The sequence below is a fragment of the Spermophilus citellus genome (assembly GCF_964194105.1).
Source record: "Spermophilus citellus genome assembly, chromosome: 1".
NCBI lineage: Eukaryota > Metazoa > Chordata > Mammalia > Rodentia > Sciuridae > Spermophilus > Spermophilus citellus.
Window position 1 is genome coordinate 36,980,496 of NC_138182.1, and position 22,363 is coordinate 37,002,858.

Below are 22,363 nucleotides of genomic sequence, written 5' to 3' on the forward strand. Positions count from 1 at the left end.
AGCAATCACTCAACCACTGAGCTATACTCGCAGCCCCTCCCTTTTTATTTTTTAAGAGTATATAATCTGTTAATCATCACATTTCAACTAAATACTTGGAAAATGTTGCTTTAAAATGAAGCTGCTGCTGGGCGCGGTGGTGCATGCCGGTCATCCCAGCAACCTGGGAGACTGAGGCAGGAGGAGGATCTCCAGTTCAGAGCCAGCCTCAGCAGATTAGCAAGGCACTTAGCAACTCAGCAAGATCCTGTCTTTAAATAAAATATAAAAAAGGGCTTGGGATATGGCTCAGTGGTTAAGTATCCCTAGGTTCAATCCCCAGTACAAAAAAATAGAGAAAGAAGCTGCTTTTCTTAAGTAAATAAATGTAAGTTTTATTAACCCAAAGGTCAGTTGTATTCAAAAGTAGGGAAGTACAATATTTTGTAAAAATGGTGCTTGTAACACCGTTTCCAAGTGGCACCAATAATCTATGTGGGGTTGGGGTCTTCCTTGAGTACTCAGATGAAAAAGCAAGTAGTTTTGAAGGCATTATACTAAGTAGATGCAAAGAGAAGTTTTCATAAGTATTTAGCTTCCTTTAAAACTTTTTTTATGTGTGTGTTCATTGTTTAGAAAGTCCCCCCAAATCAAAGGAATTTTTATGAGAACTGTTTGAAATGTATTGTGCAAGAGATTTACATATGTTGAAGTCACATTGTATTTGGCTGTTGACAATAGAAACCCTAAAAAAAACCTTGTATTTTGCTGTTAGGTCTTTAACCAGGATATAATTATGCTCTAAGGTAATATTAAGAATGTGTTTGGGGGCTGGGGTTGTGACACCATGGCAGAGTGATTACCTAGCATGCATGAGGCTCTGGGTTCAGTCCCTGGCACCCCCCTTCCCCCCAGCCCATCAGCTCCCACACAGATTTGTGTGTGGTGAATTTGTGGAAAATTCCAAAAAACTTCTTCAAAGTTTCTTCTCAGGCAACTTTAATAACAGGAAGTGTGGAATCATTCAGTGGCTGCCAGTTTGAGAAGCTTTTATACAGAGTTGGATAAAAGAGGTTTTCGGCAAGGTGAGGGGATAGGTGGCAAACTCCATGCTCAGTGAATTTTAATTACTTGGCTTTCCAAAAATTGTGAAGCTTCCAGTTTATACCTCTTGAACTTCCATTCAACCAGTAGTTCAACTAATATGTGTTAAGTCATTTAGAATCGTAAAGACTTAACAAAGCATTTGGTCTGTCTTTTCGTATCCTGCTCCTTTGTACAATTCAGGGCCAGCATTTGTATTTTTTAGCCAAGTGTTTAAGATCATTGAGAGCATTCCTTCAAAATGTCCAAACTGGTCAGGCATGGTGACATATGCACGTAAGCCCAAGGACTCAGGTGGCTGAGGCAGGAGGATCACTAGTTTGAGGCCAGCCTTAGCAGCTTGGTGAGATTGTCTCAAAATAAAAATATAGAAAGGGCTGGATAATTAGTTCAGTGGTAGAGCCCCCCTGGGTTCAATTCTCAGTATCCCCCCCCCCAAAAAAAAAAGTCTGAACCATTAATTTGCAGATTCTCTGAGATTTTGGGATGTGACATAGGCTAGTAATTTTTACTATCCCCAGTGACTGGGAAGCACCCTGAATCTGGCTATGGAGCCCATTCAGAAGGTGGGGTGAGAAGAGGCCTAAGTGGGGCAGGTGATCCATGCTATGTCAGCTATAGGCTGTGGGGCCTGGGTAGGTGAGTCTGGAACACCCCTAGGGTCAGGTTCCTCATTGCAAAGCTGGGTGAGAGATCCTGCCTCAGAAGACAGCGAAAGCACTTTGTGGAGTATCGCAAACACAAAGTGGTACCACCTCTGCCAAAGTTAAGCTTTTCCATAGAATTCCCAACTCTGAGATGTGTCTGGGGCTGTCTGAATGTCTGCATAGGACTGGGTTAGCCTTGTAGTCTGTCTGATCACAGTTGCAACTGTTTTTCCTGAAGTCTTGATTATAAAAGTGACACATACTTATTATAAAAATGAGTGTATCATGGGGCATGGGAAATGCAGAAAGGTATGAAGAGGGAAATGAAAGCAACCACATACAAATAGCTGTGTATATCTGTTTATGTATGCGTACATGTACATGTTTAAATATATTTTTATAAATATGGGATCAGATTATACAGAGTGTTGTATATCTTGGATTTTTAACAATATTTTGTGGATAGTTTTCTATGTCAATACATAGACACAGCTACACTGCCATTTTAAATGACAGCCCCACTTTTAAATTTAAGGTTACTTTTAGAAAGAACTTAAATGATCCTCAAATAGGGAAAATATGTAGTAGCTGGTTTATGATTATAAAAACCAAACTAAAAGTCAATTACAGTTCACTGTTTTTCATGTCAATAGTGTCTTGACTAAAATTCTGTTATGATTCAAATTTTGGATCTTGAGAACTCACTTATTTAGTACTTAGTGTGTGGTAGGCACCTTGCCTGTGTCACTTGTCAATTAATTTAGTCATCTTAACTACCCAAGGAGGTGTCCTTAGTCCTCCTGTGGGGACATGAAAGCTGAGCTAGCTTGAAGGACTTGATCCCTTGCTCTTCCATTGTGACTCTGACAGAGTTTTGAATATGCTTGAGTGTTCGAGAGCTTCTAATTTATGGTGGATGGAAAGTTGGCTTTCAGGTGACACTTTATTCACAAGAGACACAGTAGCTGCTATGTTATAAATAACAACTTAAAACTTGTTATTTATGATTAGTGCCTTTGTTCGAATTTTATATTTCTTTATTTTTTAAATTTATTTTGATGTGGTACTGAGAATGGATCCAGATGCCTCACATGTGCCACACAAGTGTTCTATTGCTGAGCCATATCCACAGCCCCTGAATTTTATATTTCTTATACAATGTAGAGTACATTCTGTACAATTGAGAATTAAAGCACGATTTTAAGCAACCTGTCTTTGATTTGTATGTGTTTTAGAGAGACGGGGAAAATGTTGGAACAGGCAAAGCCAATCCAGTGGTGGTAGTACGTTTCCTTCTACCTCCTTACTTATTAGATCTCTCTTTGCTGTCAACAGGGCTAAACCTGGAGTTTCCTAAGAAATTAGTTGTGAAAAGGGGAGGAAGAGAGAGGAGGGAACCTATCTGCCCACCCTTGCCCCTCCTTATCTCTCCTTCACCTTCATTGGGAAGTGAGAGTAGTTGGCGGTTCCTGGGGTTTTGTCTAAGGTGTGTAGAGAATTCCCCTTTCTGTCCAGAAACAACTGCTTAAGCCTCCTTACTCATGACCCTATTGACCTCTTTGACCAAAATTGGCTGCTGGTATTTTTCCCCCCTCTTAATCTTGTGGTGTGCTGGGGGTGGAACCCCGGGCCTCACACATGCTGGCAAGTGCCACTGAGCTACACACAGTCCTAAGCTGCTGATTTTGTTTTTGTATCTCACGTCTGGCAGAGTGTCATTCGTTGGTATCAAGCTATTGAGTAAACACACAGATGAGCTCAAACTAGGTTTATCTTGCAGGAAGGAGGGTTGGTTTCAGAGGCATTAAACTGATAAAGGCAACAGCATTGTTACGTTGTGGACTTACCATCTTTATTAAAATTTTTGTGGTATTGAGGATAGGACCCAGGGCCCTGAGCATTCCAGGCACATGCTTTACCACCCATCCCTTACCATTTTTGGGAAGCAGGGTACAGAATTTTACCATAGATGAGTGGTGTTTGGGCTGAGTTTTATTTTTTCCTAGATGAAATCAAGAAGACCCAGCTGGCATAAGTATAAGCCTTCTAAAATAAGGGGAAAATAGGTGAAGTGGGGTGAAGTAGTAACTTAAAGAAGTGGCTGTCCATCACCACAGAATCAGCAGCAGCATCATGAGAAATTAATTTGCTTTCCTAGAGATCATGTTGATCAGATTCTTTAGCGTTCCCTAAAAGCAGTGTCTGCTGGATGGAAACATCAGTAACAAGGCATAGAAATGTGTTTTTTGTCCTCCTTAGGACAGATAGGACCCTATTTATGCTGTTTTGCTGCTTTCTCCCTTAATCTTTCAAGGGTGCCTTTTCATGTGCCCTTCCCCTTTTAATCATGACACAGCGTTTCTGTCTGAGTCTCTGTAGCTGGCTCCCTGTAGAAGACTGTTTAACTCATTTTCAATTTTTCACCATTTGAGTAGCAATGAGCATTGCTATTTCTAATTTTATATCTGTATGATGGAATTCCCAGAATTTCAAAGAAAATTCTCTGGAGCAAAGGTAATGAGCATTAACATTGATGGATACTGCCTAATTGCTCTCCCAAAAGGTACAAATTATTTTCCCTACACTCTTGCTTACTTTATCATCAAACTTTAAATATTTTACTAGTCTATTGGGTAAAAAAAATATATATTATTTAAATTCCTATCTTATTTATGTTTAAAAAAGGGTTTACCAGCCCCTTGCATTTCTTTTTGGGGAATTAGTAGCTAGTTCCCACCCACCATACATTTATAGAGTAGTATTATAAACAATAGGTTTATAGGTAAGTCTTTTAAAGAAATATATTTGTTTTATGTGTCATAGTTCCAGGCAAAAACCACTTCATTCCTTAGCAATTATTTTATAAATTTTTGTAAAGCAAAATAAAATACTAACTGTATTATTTCAAATATGACAACCATATGCAATTTATCAACAAAAAGAATCTCAAATCCATTCATTTCTGCTGTGTAGTATGAATATCTGAACTAATATCTTTGGTGTTGCCATTTCTTCTAACCAGTGGTGATATTTCACATATCCAGTGTAGGTCTCTTATATCATGCTCTTATACTAATCCTGAGAAATGACATAAGGAAATTATGACTTTATGGTTTGGAATTAGATTACTTCATTCAAACATTAAAAATAAATTCCAAGACATTTACAGCTGCTTGCTAGTGACGGGCCTGTCATTTAAAACTTTATAATTTGGGAGAGGAAAACGCTCTCTGATTATAGAGTGCTTTCAGAGAAGATTTCAGAGTAGAAAAGTGGGATTGATTGGTAAGTTTGATGGAATAGTTGTTACAGTAGACATCAGTTAAAAACAACAGTGTTCTCTGAACTGGTTGATATAAAGCTGTGTGGCAGGAGATTGGGAGTGTGTTTTCTGAGATAACGGGAAGTGCTCCTTGGAGAGGATACCATTGTCTCACAAGTTGTGAATTTGTGGATTTTGTTGTTTGTTGAAAACAACATGTTATATGCATGTATGTGTTGGGGTATGTTAATTTCATCTGTCCTTTATTTTACTCACTTTGTTTTTCCAGTCAAGTATCAAATATGTGTTTCCAGTTTTCTAGTTAGGGTTAATAATTTCCCTTGCTGTGGTTCAGAGAAAAACAGGCACTGAATAGTCCTTGGTGTAAAATTTCCCAGAAGGTGCAGTCTGCCATCAGGATATTGGGTTGCTGCGTACACAGTGGGCACATAGTAGGTCCTTCTGTATGTCTGAATGAATGCCTGAGTTTTTGAAATAGACAAAATTTAAATAACTACTATTGGAAGCTCTCTCTGAACCTGTGTGAAATAATGTTAAAGGACATGGTAGAGGAGTTGGAGTGGGAGTTGGGAAAATATGTACACTAATTTCAGTGACTAGTTCCTTATCAGTAAAATGAAGAAAATATTAAGGGCCTTGCAAACTGGGCCATGTTTGAAGATCACATGAGGCCATATGTGTTCTTATGGGCATTCATTACCAGACATGTACGCTCTTAACCTTTTAAGTCCCCTTAGTGCTGGTTATAAAAGTACAGCTGTAGGGTAGTCAGTATTATTACTGCCACTCTACCATAAGGAGTCAGGCTTGGATTTGCTCAGAGATGGACTTCATATCCAAGACAGTCAGACACACCCTTGGGAAATTCATAATGAGTAGGAAAGAAGATATTTAAACAGAGATATATGTGAAAGTGTTCTTTAGAATATAAAATAATATCCAAATGTGTCATCCATTCATCATCTTTATTATAATTATTAATATTCTGGCTTAAATTAGTATGGTTGAGCAAAAACATTTTCTTTCTTGCTTTAGACAAGTGAAAAAAATCACATTTATTTTCTGATTATAAAAGTAATACTTGCTGGGACTGGGATTGTGGCTCAGTGGTTGAGCACTTGCCTCGCATACGTAAGGCACTGGGTTCGATCCTCAGCACCACATAAATAAATAAAATAAAATAAAGATATTAAAGAAAAGTAATACTTGCTTTTTATTTAAATTTTAAAACTGGAAAGGATATACTTTTAAAAAATAATCAATATTTCGTAACTCAGCTAAAGAGAATCTCAATTTTTCATTTGAACACCCAAGTACATATACATGTCCTTGATTAATTACGTAGAGGTTTAACATGGATTCTTCTTCAGAGGGGGTTTTGGAGACTAACACCCACTCGTCCTGATGCCCAGGTCCTTTTGGGTGAGAACCCATCCCCTCCCTTCCCCCCTCCTTCCCTCCCCTCCCCTACCTCTTTTGATTGGAAACAGGGCCTTGTGTATGCCGAGCATGGGCTCCAGCACTGAGCCACACTCCCATTCTGGGTGAGATCCTTGCTTGAGTCAAGCAGCCTTCTTACCCTCCCTCGCCCGGAATCAGGGACATCCAGGGAAATCTGAGGTAAGGCCGAGCGAGGCTCTGACTCACCTACAGTGTATCCAGGGTGCTGGATGTAGCCCAGGAACCTGTTCCTGTTACTTGTGTCGTGCATTCATGGCTAAGTTGCTTCCCTCAAGTGTGTGGCAGTTGGGAACACTGAGGACAGCAAAGTGAGTGCCTCAGTTTTTCTGAGGAGACAGATACTTAGGGGTGAAGCCCTGACTCAGGTTTAGGCAGCTCAGCTTGTCTGCAGGTGGGACACGGCTGTTTGCGTTTGTTTTCTTTTCTGCATTATAGTCACTTGTTGTAATAATATGAATTTTTATTTTCTTTTTAGAGAGAGAGGGGAAGAGAGAGAGAGAGATAGATAGATAGATAGATAGAGAGAGAGAGAGAGAGAGAGAGAGAGAGAGAGAGAATTTTAGTATTTATTTTTTAGTTCTCGGCGGACACAACATCTTTGTTGGTATGTGGTGCTGAGGATCGAACCCGGGCCGCACGCATGCCAGGCGAGCGCGCTACCGCTTGAGCCACATCCCCAGCCCTAATATGGATTTTTAAAAAGGTAACCTTAAAAGTTGTTTTAAGAAAATACAGGGCCTATTGGACTTTTGAACTGGATTTCAACCCCAGCTCTATTATTTAAATTGATTTGTGGACTTGGATAAACTCCGGAGTGGTTTCAACAGTAAAAAAAGCAAACATACCTACTGCTAGAATTGTTGTGAGCATAAGGGATATAAAATGCCATCCATCTTTATAAAATAACACCCAGAATCATTCATTATTTGCTGTTCTTGAGTGTGTGTGTATGAATATATGAACCAGGACTTTTCTGTGCTTTGCATTCCCTGAAAGTTCAGAGTGTGGAATATATAGAAGATGGAGGTTTTATCTTGGAAAATTTGCATCACTTATAATGCTTTTGCTGCATAGGATGTTAAGAACATTACACATCCTTCACAGTGAAAGAAGTTTCAAAGAGAGTAGCCCAGTGGTGACCTGTTAAGGGTGATGGAGATCCAGGTATAAGTAAGAAATCTCAGAAGTAACTAGTTGCTATATTATGAAATATACATTTGGTCTTCCTCCTTTTCCTGAAATCCTTGGAATCTTCAAAGCAGTGTATGCTAATGAATTGACTGGTGCCACCACCAAGTGGCTTCAGGATGATGGTTGGTCACAGGAAAGACCAAAACCAAAGGATAGAATTGGAACTTTCAGCCCCACTCCCCAACCTCTGGGGAGGGGAGAGGGAATGAAGGTTACATCGATCCCATTGACCAGTGATTTAATCAATCGTGTCATGAACTAGAGCTTTCATAAAATCCTAAAAGGGAAGATTTGGTCAGCCTCCAGATTGCTGAACTTGTGAAGGTTCCTGGAAGTTCTTGGAGGTGGCTCACACAGGGAGGGCATGGAAGCTCTGTTCCTTCATGTGCCTCACCTTATGCATCTTTTCATCTTTATGAAGTGCTTTACCACTGAGCCACAACCCCAGTCCCAGTTCCTTCTAATCTTGATGACCACCATATGAATAGCTTATTAAAAATTCAAGGGCTTGCAAAGTTTTTCCCCCAGTATGGTGTTGGGTATGCAGAAAAAGCCCCAAATGTTTATAGGGAATGTGGAATTGGGTGGGAATAGGAGAAAAACCAGGGCTTTTGCAAGGCTCGAAGCTCCGGCCTGCTGTCCAACATCATGATTATTTGATGAGCCCTTAAATCTAAACCTTTGTTAGTTTGACATAAAACACAATAGGAGGATTTTTCTTCTTCTCCAAAGATTGTATTAATTGAACTGAAAGCACACACACACCATGTGTCTACACTTAAGAGATGGTTCCTGAACCAAGAGGTACTCAAGTGTTTTCACAAAGACATGTTATTTGCAATTCTTGTTTCTTATAACTGCTGGTCCTTAGAAACCTGCTTACCTAAAAAGGGGTACCTGTTAATATTGTTTGTCACAAGCAAATAGCTTCCAACACTTCTGCACATCCTTTTGGCAGGAGTGTAAGTTCAACAATCCACAGATTAAGAGCCAGCATTGTGGCTTGGATTTGGTAAATTGTCGCTAGGGCTAGGACCAGGACATAAGTTGGGTAGTAAATCATTAGAGATTTGTTTTTCGAACAGACTAGATAGGTGAGGGTGATGTCTTATTAAAAGGAGGCAATTTCTACTAAGAAAGCACTGTATGAAAGTGAGTGTCCTTAAATATATTCTTAGTTTTTCCTTCATCCCTTAAGTTAAATCAGTATTTAATTAGTGATAACTATAAACAAGTCTCTGTTCTGGATCTCTTTTGCACTCATGATATTTTCTTTTAATTTCGAAATTAATTATTTTTTAGCATTTGGTAATGCATGTACGTTGTACACTAATCTGTACAGTGTACATGACTTTTTTTCCTTGTATTCCAGCTACCTGATTCCTTCAGCTGTTCAGTCCTCTGCAGAACTCTGGACCGATTTCTTATGCATTCACTCAGAGATGATCTATTTGCATAATGGTTTCTGGTGTCATTCAGTGCTGGCTTACTGTGGTAAACTTGTGGTGGCCCTCTCAGTGAACTGCACCTGCTTGCACTTATGCTCTGGGTAATTCCCTTTCACATTGACTGTGCTTGGCCATGTGACTGGCTTTGGCTAATGGGAATTTTGATAAGTGCTTGCACATTGAGACTTGTTCTGTGAGAATGCTTGCCATTGTGACACTGGCTCTCAGAACTCAGGAGTCACCAACTGTGAGATTCCCCACTTCATTATAAGGAGAAAAAAAACAGGTTCTGCCACCAGCCTCAATGGAACCTCCAACTGGTCACCAACATCAGTTTGGCAGCCTTGTGCTGAATGAACCACCATCCAGCTGAGGGTGGCTCTATTTAGGCCCCCCTGCCCAGATGATGCTGTTAGAGCAGAAATGAGCTTTCCCTGCTGAGCCCTGTCCAAGTGGAAAAACTCTGTAAGCTGCTAAATTTGGTTTGTCATATAACAGAAGATAACAGAAACATACCCTCTGTTCTGTGCCTTGCTCTTTCCCCTGAACAAAGTATGTTCAAAGCTGCCTCATTCATTTTAAAAACTAGGTAGTATGGTTATAATAATTTAACTAACCAGACTAACCAGATGGAAATTTGTTTTTTCTTATCTTTTATAGCATTTAAATCTTTGTTACATGCTTTCATTTTCACATAAAGAAATATAATTATTGGAAAAATTATCAGAAATAGAGTTGCTGAAGTCAAAAAGGATGTGAATTTGCTATTTTAATAGGTATCATCACAGATAGGTGTAGTGGTACACACCTGTAATCCTAGCTACTGGAGAGGCAGAGGCAAGAAGATCACTTGCTCAGCTGCCAGCCTGGGCAACTGAGCAAGACCCTGTCTCAAGATAAAAAAAAGTAAAAAGTTCTGGGAAGGGCTGGGATTGCTGGGTTCGATCCTCAGCACCACATAAAAATAAATACATAAATAAATAGTGTCGTGTCCAACTACAACTTTAAAAATTAAAAAAAAAAAAAAGGTCTGAAGATGAAGCTCAGTGGTAAAGTACCCTGAGTTCAATCCCCAGTATCAAAAAAACAAGAAAAAAGCATTGCCACATTGTTCTCCAGGGAAGTGCCACTCCTGATGGGGATGTGGGAAGGGCCTGCTCTGAGAACACACAGATGGGACCAACCTGGTTGGTGAGCACTCTGCTGTGGTGAGCATGGAATGTCATATTTCTCCTCGAATGTTTTGTTCATGTGTTTGAAAGTCATTTTTGTCTCATTTTTTATCATTCACATTTCCTTTTTGATGAACTGTTTTCCTTTTTCTGTTGGATTTTTGGATTCAGAGGAACTTCGTCTGTATTAAAGAAATTAGCTCTTGGGGCTGGGAGTGTAGCTCGGTGATAGAGCACTAGATGTGCCAGGCCCTGAGTTTGACCCCCAGCACAGCAAAAAAAAAAAAAAAAAAAAAAAAAAGGAAAAGGAAAAAAAAGGAAATTAGCAATGCAAGTTCTTTTTCCTTCCAGTTCTTTATTTATCTTTTTAGTGGGTTTGAGTAATTTCTTTTCCTTCTTATAGTTAATCAGTCTTTTATAACTTTTTTCTGTTTCATTTTCTTGGTCATATTTAGGCTTTCCCCACTCAAAGATTTTTACAGATATCCTCCTATATTTGTTCAAACTGCACCCCCACCCCGGCCTGCCCCATGGAACCCAGGGTCTCAGGCATGCTAGGGAAGCACTCTACCACTGAGCCACATCCCTAGAACCTCCTCTAGTATTTTCATTATTTTATTTTTTGAATTTTCAGTCTTTGATCCATCCAAAATGTCTTTTGACATATAGGTTCTGAATTCTTTTTTTCCACATAGGTTTCTAAGGTGCCTGGCCAGTTATCCATGGAATAATAGTTATTCCATGTCATCCTTATCATATACTACATCCCATGTTCATACCTCAGATAATTTCAGTGTCTGTTAAATTTAGCAAACTCTTGAATTGCTTCCCCAGAAATTATTTAATTATTCCTTTTTTTCTCTGCTGTCATAGAAAATGTTGTAGTGAATATTTAAAAAAAACATAATTCTTTATTATAAATCCCAACCTGGCTTATGATTCCTCTTGTGGATCTACAAATGAACATTTGTATTTTCCATTTAAAAGTTATTTAAACTTTATCATATTACTCTGCTCAAAAGGCAAGTTGATAAGATCTGTGCTATGTGCAGAGATGTGGAGATCAATCTATGTGATTGAGATTCATCTGAGGGTCAGTAGGATTGTGTATGAGTAGAGGGAAACATGCTTTTTAAAAATCACATCTGTTTTCTTAATCAGATATAGTTTTCACCACAGTAGTATTACATGCTTCAAAAACTGGGGAAAATACAACTGCTATGAAAATTATATCTAATTAAGAAAGCAGAAGGCTGAGAGTCTACAAAATGAAGATTTTTGTCTTGTTAATAGAATGACTGAGGCTGCATCATTATGTGTAGAAATTAGGAAATAATGTGAATACTGTGGTGGATTAAGAAAATGGGTCCAGAGTCAATACTACAGAGCTACAGTAACAAGAACTGTGTATTACTGGCATGAAAACAGATATATAGATTAATGGTACAGAATAGATGGTGTGACTCAACTTCATGTACAACCAGAGAAGTGAAAAATTGTGCTCCATTTATGCACAATGAGTCGAAGAGTTTTCTGCTGTCATGTTATAACTGATTAGAACTAATAAAAATAAAATTAAAAAAAAGAAGACATAGAGACCAACCCACACAGATCATCTGATCCTTGATAAAGATGCCAAAAACATACAATGGAGAAAATACAGCCTTTTTCATAAGTGGTGCTGGGAAACTAGTTATCCATATGTAAAATAGACTAGACTCTTTCACACTGCTCAAAAATCAAAATGGATCAAAAATCTAAAAATTAGACTAAAAACTGTGCAACTCCTAGAAGAAAATGTTGGGTCAAAACTCTAGCATGTAGGCATAAGCAATAATTTTCTCAAATAGGACCCCTAAAGCTCAGGAAATAATGCCAAGAGTTAATAACATGGGATGGCATCAGATTTAAAAGCTTTGGCACAGCAAAGGAAACAATTAAAGATAAGAAAAGAGAACCTACAGAATGGGAGAAAATCTTTGCTAGCTATTCTTCTGACAGATGATTAATATTCTGAATATATAAAGAACTCAAAACACTTAAAACAAAAAAAAACAATAAATGGGCAACTGAACTAAACAGACATTTCTCAAAAGAATTACAGATAATTGACAAACATATGGAAAAAAATGTTCAACATCATCAGTAATTAGGGAAATGCAAATCAGAACTGCACTAAGATTTCATATCATATCAGTCAGAATGGCAGCCATCAAGAATACACACAATTATAAATGCTGGAGAGGAGGTGGAGAAAAAGTAACACTTTTAGAAGACTCTTAGGATTTTGTTTTAGTCAGTGGCTTTTTTTTTGTTTCTGCTGTGACTAAAAGACCTGAAATAACAGTTTTAGAGGAGGAAAATTTTGTACTGGGGGCTCATAGTTTCAGAGGTCTCAGTTCATTAATAGCCAGCTCTATTCCTCAGGGCTCAAGGTGAGGCTGAACATCATGGTGGAAGCATGTGATGGAGGGAAATGGCTCACATAATAATCAGGCAGCAGAGAGAATCCACTTGCCAGATACAAAATATATACCCCAAAGGAACACCCCCTAATGATCCACCTCCTCCATCTACACCTATCTCCCTTCAGTTAACAGTCAGTTAATCCCCATCTCGGGATTAATTCACTGATTGGGTTAAGGCTGTTACAACCCCATCATTTCACCTCTGAATGTTGTTGCATTGTCTCACATATGAAGTTTTTAGGGGACACCTGTTAGCTAAACTGTAATAGATTGTACATTGGTACAACCACCATGGAAATCAGTATGGAGGTTTCTCAAAAGACTGGGCATGGAACCACCATATGATCCAGCTGTATCACTCCTCAGTGTTTATCTTGAAGAATTTCAGTCATCATACTACAGTGATATATGCATGTCCATGTTTATAGCAGGCATAATCCACATTATCCAAACTATGGAACATGCCTAGGTGTCATCAGTGGATGAATGGATAAAGAAAATGTGGTATATGTACACAATAGATTTTTATTTGGTCACAAAGAAAAATAAAATTATGTCATTTGCAGGAAAATGGATGGAACTCAAGAACATTATGTTAAGTAAAATAAGCCAAACTCAGAAGGTCAAGGATTGTATGTTTTCTCTCAAATGTGGAAGCTAGAGAGGAAAGGGACCAGGGGAAGGAAGGAGGGAAGGGAGGGGAGAAATACTGGGGAATGATATTGACCAAATTGTTTTGTTTTCTTATGTGTATAGAGTAATATGTAGCATCAAATCCCACCATTATGTACAACTGTAATGCACTGAAAAAAATGTGGGAAAAGAAAATAGATCCAGGAACTCAATTTCCTGTTCTTCCTGATTCTCCCTTTTGCCCTTCTTGGCCAGCCACTTATGCTCATTTTGCCTCAGCATATCTTTAGACCTTTCTTTGCTGACATGTAGTCCACCTGTTGATTCCAACTCTTCCAGGCCTGGGAGGCCTGCGTTTGTAGCCTATGCCCAAAGATCAAGTTGTGGGTGGAGGGCATGACCTGCCAGTCCTGCGCCAATTCCATTGAAGGCAAGATCTAGTTATACCAAGATCCAGTTGGTGTATTGAGACCCTATTTAGAAAATCAGACTGACTTCTAGAAAGATACACAGAATTAAGGGGTTGCCTGTTCTGGGAGTTGAATTTCACTAGGACCCTGCATAGTTTTAGCTAAAAGGAGCAAGTTCTTTGGGGTCTCAGGTATCAGCCAGAAGGAAGGACACCTAGGCCTTGTCTTTGAGGTCTCAGCCTCTGTCGTCGCCCAGTCATGCTGTGTTCTATGCATAAAGCCAGGTCGTGCTGTACTTCAGAAACTTCCGTCTGCTGGGTGAGAAAGGCCTTTCACTAAGGTGGGCAGACAGTGACTGACTGCTAGGTTCATAATCACAGAATGTCAGAGCTAAAGGGGACTCACATGAGCCCATTCATTTAGTAAATGATGCCTCCACTTTTGTCTGTTTTATGTTCTCATCCTGACACCAGTGTTATTAACATCATTTCTAGTGCCAAGCAAGCTGGGATACTGTAAAAAGTATTTGATTTTAAAGCTAAAAAATGGTTATTTCTTTTCCTTTTAGATCTTCTCTAAACTTTCTGTGCCTACTCATTCCTGGGACCCAGCCATGAAGCAGAGTTTTGCCTTTGACAATGTCGGCTACGAAGGTGGTCTGGATGGCATGTGCCCTTCTCAGACAGCCACTGGCACATTCAGCATCCAGGGTATGACTTGCCAGTCGTGTGTCAAGTCCATCGAGGGCCGAATATCTGGTTTGAAAGGCGTCGTGAGCATTAAGGTTTCTCTGGAACAAGGCAGTGCCACTGTGAGATACGTGCCATCAGTCATGAGCCTGCAACAGATTTACCATCAAATTGAGGAAATGGGCTTCGAGGCCAGCATTGCAGAAGGAAAAGCTTCCTCGTGGCCTTCAAGGTCCTTACCAGCCCAGGAGGCAGTGGTCAAGCTGAGGGTGGAGGGCATGACCTGCCAGTCCTGTGTCAACTCCATCGAAGGCAAGATCCGGAAACTGCAGGGAGTGGTGAGAGTCAAAGTTTCACTCAGCAACCAAGAGGCCGTCATCACTTACCAGCCTTATCTTATTCAACCTGAAGACCTCAGGGACCATGTAAGTGATATGGGATTTGAAGCTGCCATCAAACACAAAACGGCTCCCTTAAGCCTGGGACCAATTGATATTGGCCGCTTACAGAGCATTAACCCAAAGAGACTGTCGGCTTCAGCTAATCAGAATTTCAATAATTCTGAGACCTCAGGGCACCAAGGAAGCCACGTGGTTACCCTGCAACTGGGAATAGATGGAATGCACTGTAACTCTTGTGTCTTGAACATTGAAAAAAATATTGGCCAACTCCCAGGGGTTCAAGGTATTCAAGTGTCCCTGGAGAACAAAACTGCCCTAGTAGAGTATGACCCTTCTTCTGTCACCCCTGTGTCTTTAAAGAGGGCCATTGAGGCCCTTCCACCTGGGCACTATAAAGTTTCTCTTCCTGCTGGAGCAGGAGGGACTGGGACAGACGGTGAGACTTCTGACCAGCATTTCCCCAGTTCCTCCCAGAGAAACCAGGGGCAGCCTGCATGCAGCACCGTGGTGCTTGCCATCACCGGCATGACCTGTGCGTCCTGTATCCAGTCCATTGAAGGCATACTTTCCCAGCGGGAAGGGGTGAAGCGAGTATCTGTCTCTTTGGCTGAAGGGACTGGAACTTTTCTTTATGATCCCACTGTAATTAGCCCGGAAGAACTCAGAGCTGCTATAGAAGACATGGGATTTGAAGCCTCAGTGATTCCTGGTATGTATTGATAGATGTTCAAAGCTTGTCCTAGGGTGTATCTGGGTATTGATACAAGGTTCCTGGCTTATTGTCTCTCCTATTGACAGTTAGCAAGATTCTGTATCCTCTCCTCGCATTAAAATGGTCAGGAGAGAGGAAATGGGATTTCCAAGTGTTGCTCTCAGGTAGCTGGCTGTGAAATGCTAAACTTCTAATCTGGGCTTCTTTTCTGGAAAGAATTCTGATTCTGTGTCCTAAAACAGAGCATGGGAGCAGCAGACCCTTCTTTTACCAAAGATAAATTTGCTTTGAAGATTTTCTCTGCTAAGTAAAGCAAAATAATAAAAACAACAGAATCGTAGTCTCAGCACCCAGAGGCCATTCTGTTCAAAGTGGGAATGAAGGGAAGGCTTTTGCCCTTGCCCCTCTGATGGGCACAGGGCTGGCAGGGTAGATATGACAGTCTTCACGAAGGAAAGGCCCCCACCTGTGCTGTTTCCTGAGAGGTGGTCATTCCTGCCCCTTTTTTCTCTTACTTGAGAGCCTGCCGTGCAGCATCATCTCAACCTTTTCTGCATGCCACCTGCCAGGGTCTGTGCTAGTTGTGGGGCCACAACTAGGAAAACAGTCTGTCCTAAGAGCTTATGCTGCAGTGAAGGGAGATGGAAGTAAGTCATTGCTGTCAGCAGGACAAGTCCAACATGAGCCCAGGCCTTGTCTTTGTCAACTAAGAGAGGTGTGGGGAGGGAAGGGAGGACCAAGACCATCAGAAGCAGAGGAAGCAGCCTGTTTAGCTAGGCCAGCCTGGGCAGTGGCCTCAGCCTGACAATATGTGGGGGGAGCTGTGGAAGGATGCAGAATGGCCCAAGCAGAAGGACAGGGAGGCTAGTCCTCCACTTGGAAAGTTGGGAGGTCAGAGCCACCAAGTTTGCCCTTGCTAGGAATTGTGTGTGATGGGGGAGGACCCGAGAGGAGAGGCAGAACCTAGGAGGAGCCCCTCCTGATGCTTGAAGATAGTGTGGGGCTAGAGGTGCAGATTTGAATGTGGGAGTCCTGGGCAAGAACAGAGACCCCAGAAGAATGAATGGGAGAAGGGAAAGAAGATGGAGTCTGGAGGTGGGAGCATAAAGGAGAATCTCTCAGTGATTGGAGTGTGGCCTGCTGAAAATTGCCACAGAGGCAATGGTGTGAAATGTCTCTCAGGGTTAGTGGGGGGTGACCACTGGCTGCTTCATGACATTAGGAAAGTGGGAGTCCAGGCTGCATGGTAGTGAGGGGGATGGAGAGGTGAGAGTCAAAGTTTCGCTCAGCAACCAAGAGGCCGTCATCACTTACCAGCCTTATCTTATTCAACCTGAAGACCTCAGGGACCATGTAAGTGATATGGGATTTGAAGCTGTCATCAAGCACAAAACAGCTCCCTTAAGCCTGGGACCAATGGATATGGGGGTGTTCCAGAGAGGGCTGAAGAACAGGAGGGAAGGGCACTTCTTTTATGTGTGTGACAAAGTCTCACTATGTAAGTGCCAGCTACTCTCTCAGGCTGGCTTTGAATTCCTGGGATTAAGAGATCCACTGCCTCAGGCCCCACAGGTAGCCGAGTACCTGGATAAGCTGTGGGTACTTTAAGCAGAAGGGCCACAGTTGATGATGGTCAACTCAGTAGTAACTGTTTAGGTCTAGGATGCAGGTCCTGTGTGTCCTCCAAATCTGTGGGCTGAACCAGATATGGTAGCCTTTTGGCTGGAGTTTGCTGCTACAGAGAGAGGCAGCCCAGCACCCACACACAGGGCCTGTGGCAGCAGCCAGGGCCTGCGGGACTTTGGTTTCCCACATTTTGTTCCTCTAGTAACCAAGATAAAGTTGGCGTCCTTGGAAAGTTTGCTGTATTGTGAAACTTCCCTGCCTTCCCTCTGTACACAGCACACCCACCATTGAAGGGCTGGGTAAGTCATATGGGGTGGTTTGGCCACTTTCATTGTCCTTTGTACCAAATTTCAGGAAGGAGTTTTGGGTTTTGTTTTGTCCCCCTGCCCCCAATCAATCTTACTGCACCCTGGGAAACAGTTTAAAAAAAATCAATAAAGAAAACACAATAGCATAGCACAGTAAATTCTGTACTTAAAAGGAAGAAATATAGGGTCAGCATTTGTTGTTTTTCTGTGAGGTGTAGTCTTCCAAGCATGTGATCAGGAAAGACAGTAGAATAAAAGAGACATTATTATTACTGTGTGTATATACGTGACTGCATGACCAATGTGATTCTGAACCTGTGCACTCAGAATAATGAGATATTATATTCCATCTGATTCAAATGTATTTTATGTCAAGGTCGTTGTACTGTCATGTGTAACTAATTAAAACAAAAAATTTAAAAAAAGAAGTGAGAATTGAACTACATATTACAGAATAATTGGATCTGACTGAGTAAACCTAGAAAGAAGTAGTTTTTATTTTATAGAATAAGAATTATATCTAGCCCAGGATTATGAGAATATAGGACACCCAGGTGAATTTGAACTGCAGAAAAATAGTGCACATTTTTGTTGTTGTTTTTAGTGTATGGACATTTATTATATATTTACACTAAAAAAATCATTGGTTATTTGTGGAAATGGAACTTTAACTGGATATCCTGTGTCTTACCTAGCAGTTTTAATTTAGGATAAGCCATGAGGGCTTTGGTGTGACTATCCTTTATAATTACTTAAATGCTTACAAGGTATTATTTGTATTTGGTACAACTCCCTTTGGATTGGTTAGGAGCTCTTAGGGGACAGACTTCAAATTTGTTTCTCCTTGGACTTTTGAGCACCCAGAACATCACAGGCATTTGTGAAGGAATAGGCTGTGAAAAGCAGGGCCCTGGGGTACTCCATGAAGGAGTGTTGCAGGGAATAATCACAGGGATGTTGGCTGAGAAGCCACATAGGCCCTGGGAGGAGACCTCAGAGAGAAGCCCCAGCAGATCTTCCCAGGGAAGGAGTGAGTGGAAGTAGTTCACCCCTCTGCAGAAAATGCGCAAAGCATCCAGTATGTGAGATTCATGCAGAATTAAGTTATGGACCACAGTCAGTATAGATCACTGCTATTTTTTTTTTTTTTGTCTGAGAGACTCTATCATTAAATAATAGGATTCTTTTCCACATGCTCTTAAAGGTATTTTTGAATTATCAAAATAGTGTGACTTTCTCTGTAGTATGTGTTGATCTGGGTGGTAGTTACAGGTAGGCAGATAATGGTCCCCAAGGGTCCACACCCTAATTCCTGGAAATGGAATGTTACCTTGTATGACAAAAGGGACTTCATAGCTGTGATGGAAGGAGGGGACCTTGAGATAGGGAATGCTGAATTATCCAGATGAGCGCAGGAAGATCCCATCAGTCATTACAAGGGGAGAACCCTTTACTGACTGGGTTAGAGATGTCACCGATTCAGGATTGATAACTGAAGATGGCAGAATGGGGCCACAAATCTGGAAATGCAAGTGGCCTTTAGGTTCTGGAAAAGGCAGGGAGTAGATTCTTCCCTAGAGCCTCCTGAAGGCCACAGCCCTGTCCACACCTTGATTTTCACTTGGGAAGAGTCATGTGGCACTTCTGACTATAGGATTGCTAGAAAATCCATTTGTGGTCTTAAAGGTGCTGAGTTTGTGGTAATTTGTTATAGGAGTAGTAGGAAACTAATTCAGTATATCAAGATTAAGAATAGTATTGTTCTGATTTGCACATCTTATTCTAAGTAAATTAACCCCCCCCCCCATAAAAAAAGGCAGTGTGGTACTGACACAAGAATAGACAAAAAATATCAGAGAACATAATGGAGCCCAGAAACAAGCCTGTACCTGTGTGTTCTCCTGATTTATGGCAAAGGTACCAGTGAGGAAAGAGTGGTCTTTTCAGTCTGTGAAGCTGGATCATAATTGCAAAAAAAATTAACGTCGACTGTTACCTTTACACAAAAAATAATTGAAGTGTATCATAGCCTTGAATGTGGGTATGTATTAAAACAATAGAGATTCTGGAAGAAAACGTCACAAATGTTTTTTGCCATGTTGAGGAAGACATCCATCAAAAGAGCACAAAAAATGCTAATTGCTATTGAGCTTCCTTAACATCAAAGATTTCATTTACCAAAAGATACCAATAGAAGAGCAAAAACATAAACCACAGACTGGGAGGAGACATTTGCAGGGCTCCCAGATGACAAAGGATGTATGTCTAGATTGTGTGTAGGACTTGTACAAGCATTAAGAAAAAGGCAGACAGTTCCATGAAGATGAGATGCTCATGGGGAGAGCCATGCCTCTGCTCACAGGGAAGAGTTGATGGTCAAAGGCACAGACCTTGGAGTTAGTCTGACTACTGTTACCACCACTGTCTTCTAAGCAAGAGCATTCACCAGCCCAGAGCTGTCACCCCAAAGCACTGTATGTTTTCACGTGTCTGTAGTTGTGTGCTTCTGTCCTGGTCATAGGGAGGGAGGGAGAGACAGAGGTGGAAACCTCAATCTCCACATTGCTTCTTTAGGAGCTTTTACCTGAATATTATCAGGCTTGAGCTTCCTGTTCTGAAAAAAAGAAAAAATACTACTTGTTCTTCTAATTTGAATTATTTCTGACATTTTTTCCTAGAAAAGTATTCTGCCAACCATGCTGGGAATACCATGCGGCAAACTCTGGCTGGCACCTCTGTGTCTGTGCCGGAAGTGGCTCCCCATGGTGGAGTGCTCCCTAAAAAACACAGCGCTGGCCCCTTGCCAAATTTCCCACCACCCACTGGTACAGTAGCACCACAGAAGTGCTTTCTGCAGATCAAAGGCATGACCTGTGCATCCTGTGTGTCTAACATTGAAAGGAATCTTCAGAAAGAAGCTGGTAAGAGATCTGGCCTCATGTTGAACTTGAAAATGCTGTGTGCGGGCTGCATGGTCTCCCCTCAGAGTCTCCATGGCAGCGTTTATCAAGAGCCCTGACAATCTGGCAGCAAATCCATTGTGTGCGATAGTGTAGATGTTTGTCTAATGTTCTTGGGCAGTTGGCATTCTTTCTCTATTTAGTTTGAGATAAACTGTATCTCAAAGTTACTCAAAGTTAGCCTTGGAAAGTCCAACTTAAATCTGTGGCTAGACTTCTCAATTAGTTTGTCTTGTGTTATTTAATATCCTCCCTTTCCCTTCTCATCCACCCCTTCCCGTAAAATGAGTGAATTATCTCCATTTTGTGTAGAAATTCTGATTTCAAATATTCCATTCTGTTGTCCCTGAAACCATAGAGTTTTGTGGAACTATCTAAGTTTTATCCTCCAAGCTATATTTCCAGTACTGTCTTTTAAATCTGAAAATACAACAAAAACCCTGTCCCCATTTTGTTTGGAATTGCCTGAGCCATGACTCAGCCCTGCCTCCAGAGTCCATTCTCTTTCCACACCTGTGGTTCCGTGTGTCTTAGGCTGGGCTCCTGGCCCTCAGTCAGCCCTCAGGGAGGATGAAGGGTTCCTCCACCCTCTGCTTGCTGTGCTCCACAGTTTCCTGGGCCTCCACGATGACTGTGCTCAAATCGAGGTGCTGCAAGAGTTCCTTTGCCATCCGTGGGCTGGCTGCTCGGAAAATTAACTTATAATTTCCCCACCACTCCAGAGGTTTCTGAGGAGACATTTTTCTTTGCTTGACTGTGTTGACCATGTCATCCCAGACGCCATGCCCAGAGTGTCACAACTGTGACTTGATGGTTCTAGGTGTTCTCTCGGTGTTGGTTGCCTTGATGTCGGGAAAAGCAGAGGTCAAGTATAATCCCGAGGTCATCCAGCCACCCAGGATAGCTCAGCTCATCCAGGACATGGGCTTTGAGGTGTCAGTCATGGAAGACAACGCAGGCGCGGATGGCAACATCGAGCTGATTGTGAGTATCGTCACAGCCTTAGCGGGTTTGAGGATAAGTCGATAGCGCCTTCCTTCTGACCAATGAGTTTCTCTATCTATATATCTATATATAGGGTATATACCCTATTTGTTGTTGTGTCAGGGTTTATTTTGTTTTTCTCTGACACTAACAACAGTGACCTGTTCATTTTGTGAAGGAAGGTCAGCTATGTCAAAGAGTCAGAGGAGGCCATCACTGAGGGTGTCTGGGGTGTCAGGAGGAAGAGGTGGTAAGGTGCAGGAGTTTGGGACAAGGAGGAATCACGAATAGTGGGCTGTCCTGAGTAAGGTGGTTTGGGGAGGTTGAATATGGACCTGGTCTAAAGCCTAAAGAGACCTCAACCACCTGCAGACATCTCTAGGTAGACAAGGTGGGACCTTGGGGCACAGAGTGCCATTCAGAGGAGGCTAGATGGCTGGGGTGCAGCTCAATGACAGAGTGTTTACCTAGCAAGTGGAAGGCTCTAGGTTTGATCCCCAGCCCCACAAAAACAACCAACCAAAACCCACAAAAATGAAGAGGACTTGTAGGTGCTGGGTGTCTAGGGAGTAATTAGTGACCAGAGTATCCCAGAAGCTCAGTCCAAGGCTAATGCCTAAGGGGGTGGCTTTCAGTGTTTGGGGCGGGAAGGAGTAGTTTCTGTTTGTTCATGGTTTTAGCTACACATCAACAAGTCATTGAAAGCAGAAGGGGCCCTTTATTCACTTGTGTTTAGTCACTGCCATTAGTGTTAAGTCAATGTTTGAAGAAGAAGTGTATAATGCAGAAGTGGCACCTTGAGCTCCATTGAGCTCCTGATGAGTGGTGTTCTGTAGAGCAGATCTCTTGCTCTGGGGAGGCCTCCTGAGCGCTGAGGGGTAAACTTC

The 22,363-nt window shown here is 41.4% G+C and overlaps 1 protein-coding gene across 4 annotated transcripts in view; it reads left to right on the plus strand.

Moving 5' to 3' along the window:
* Nucleotides 1-22,363, plus strand: part of ATP7B (ATPase copper transporting beta) — a 76,986-nt gene that overhangs the window by 26,391 nt on the left and 28,232 nt on the right. For 2 of the 4 annotated variants that reach the window (XR_014018793.1, XM_081266344.1), the window contains exons 3-5: nucleotides 14,365-15,595; nucleotides 20,211-20,453; nucleotides 21,313-21,476. Coding sequence is in view for 3 of the 4 variants with exons in the window: in XM_081266344.1 (XP_081122470.1) it covers nucleotides 14,365-15,595; nucleotides 20,211-20,453; nucleotides 21,313-21,476 (1,638 nt within the window). In the remaining variant the exon portion in view is untranslated. Of the gene's footprint in view, nucleotides 1-7,051; nucleotides 7,178-9,037; nucleotides 9,215-14,364; nucleotides 15,596-20,210; nucleotides 20,454-21,312; nucleotides 21,477-22,363 lie in introns of all 4 variants that reach the window. The other 2 variants (XM_081266345.1, XM_081266346.1) reach the window with 2 other exon arrangements.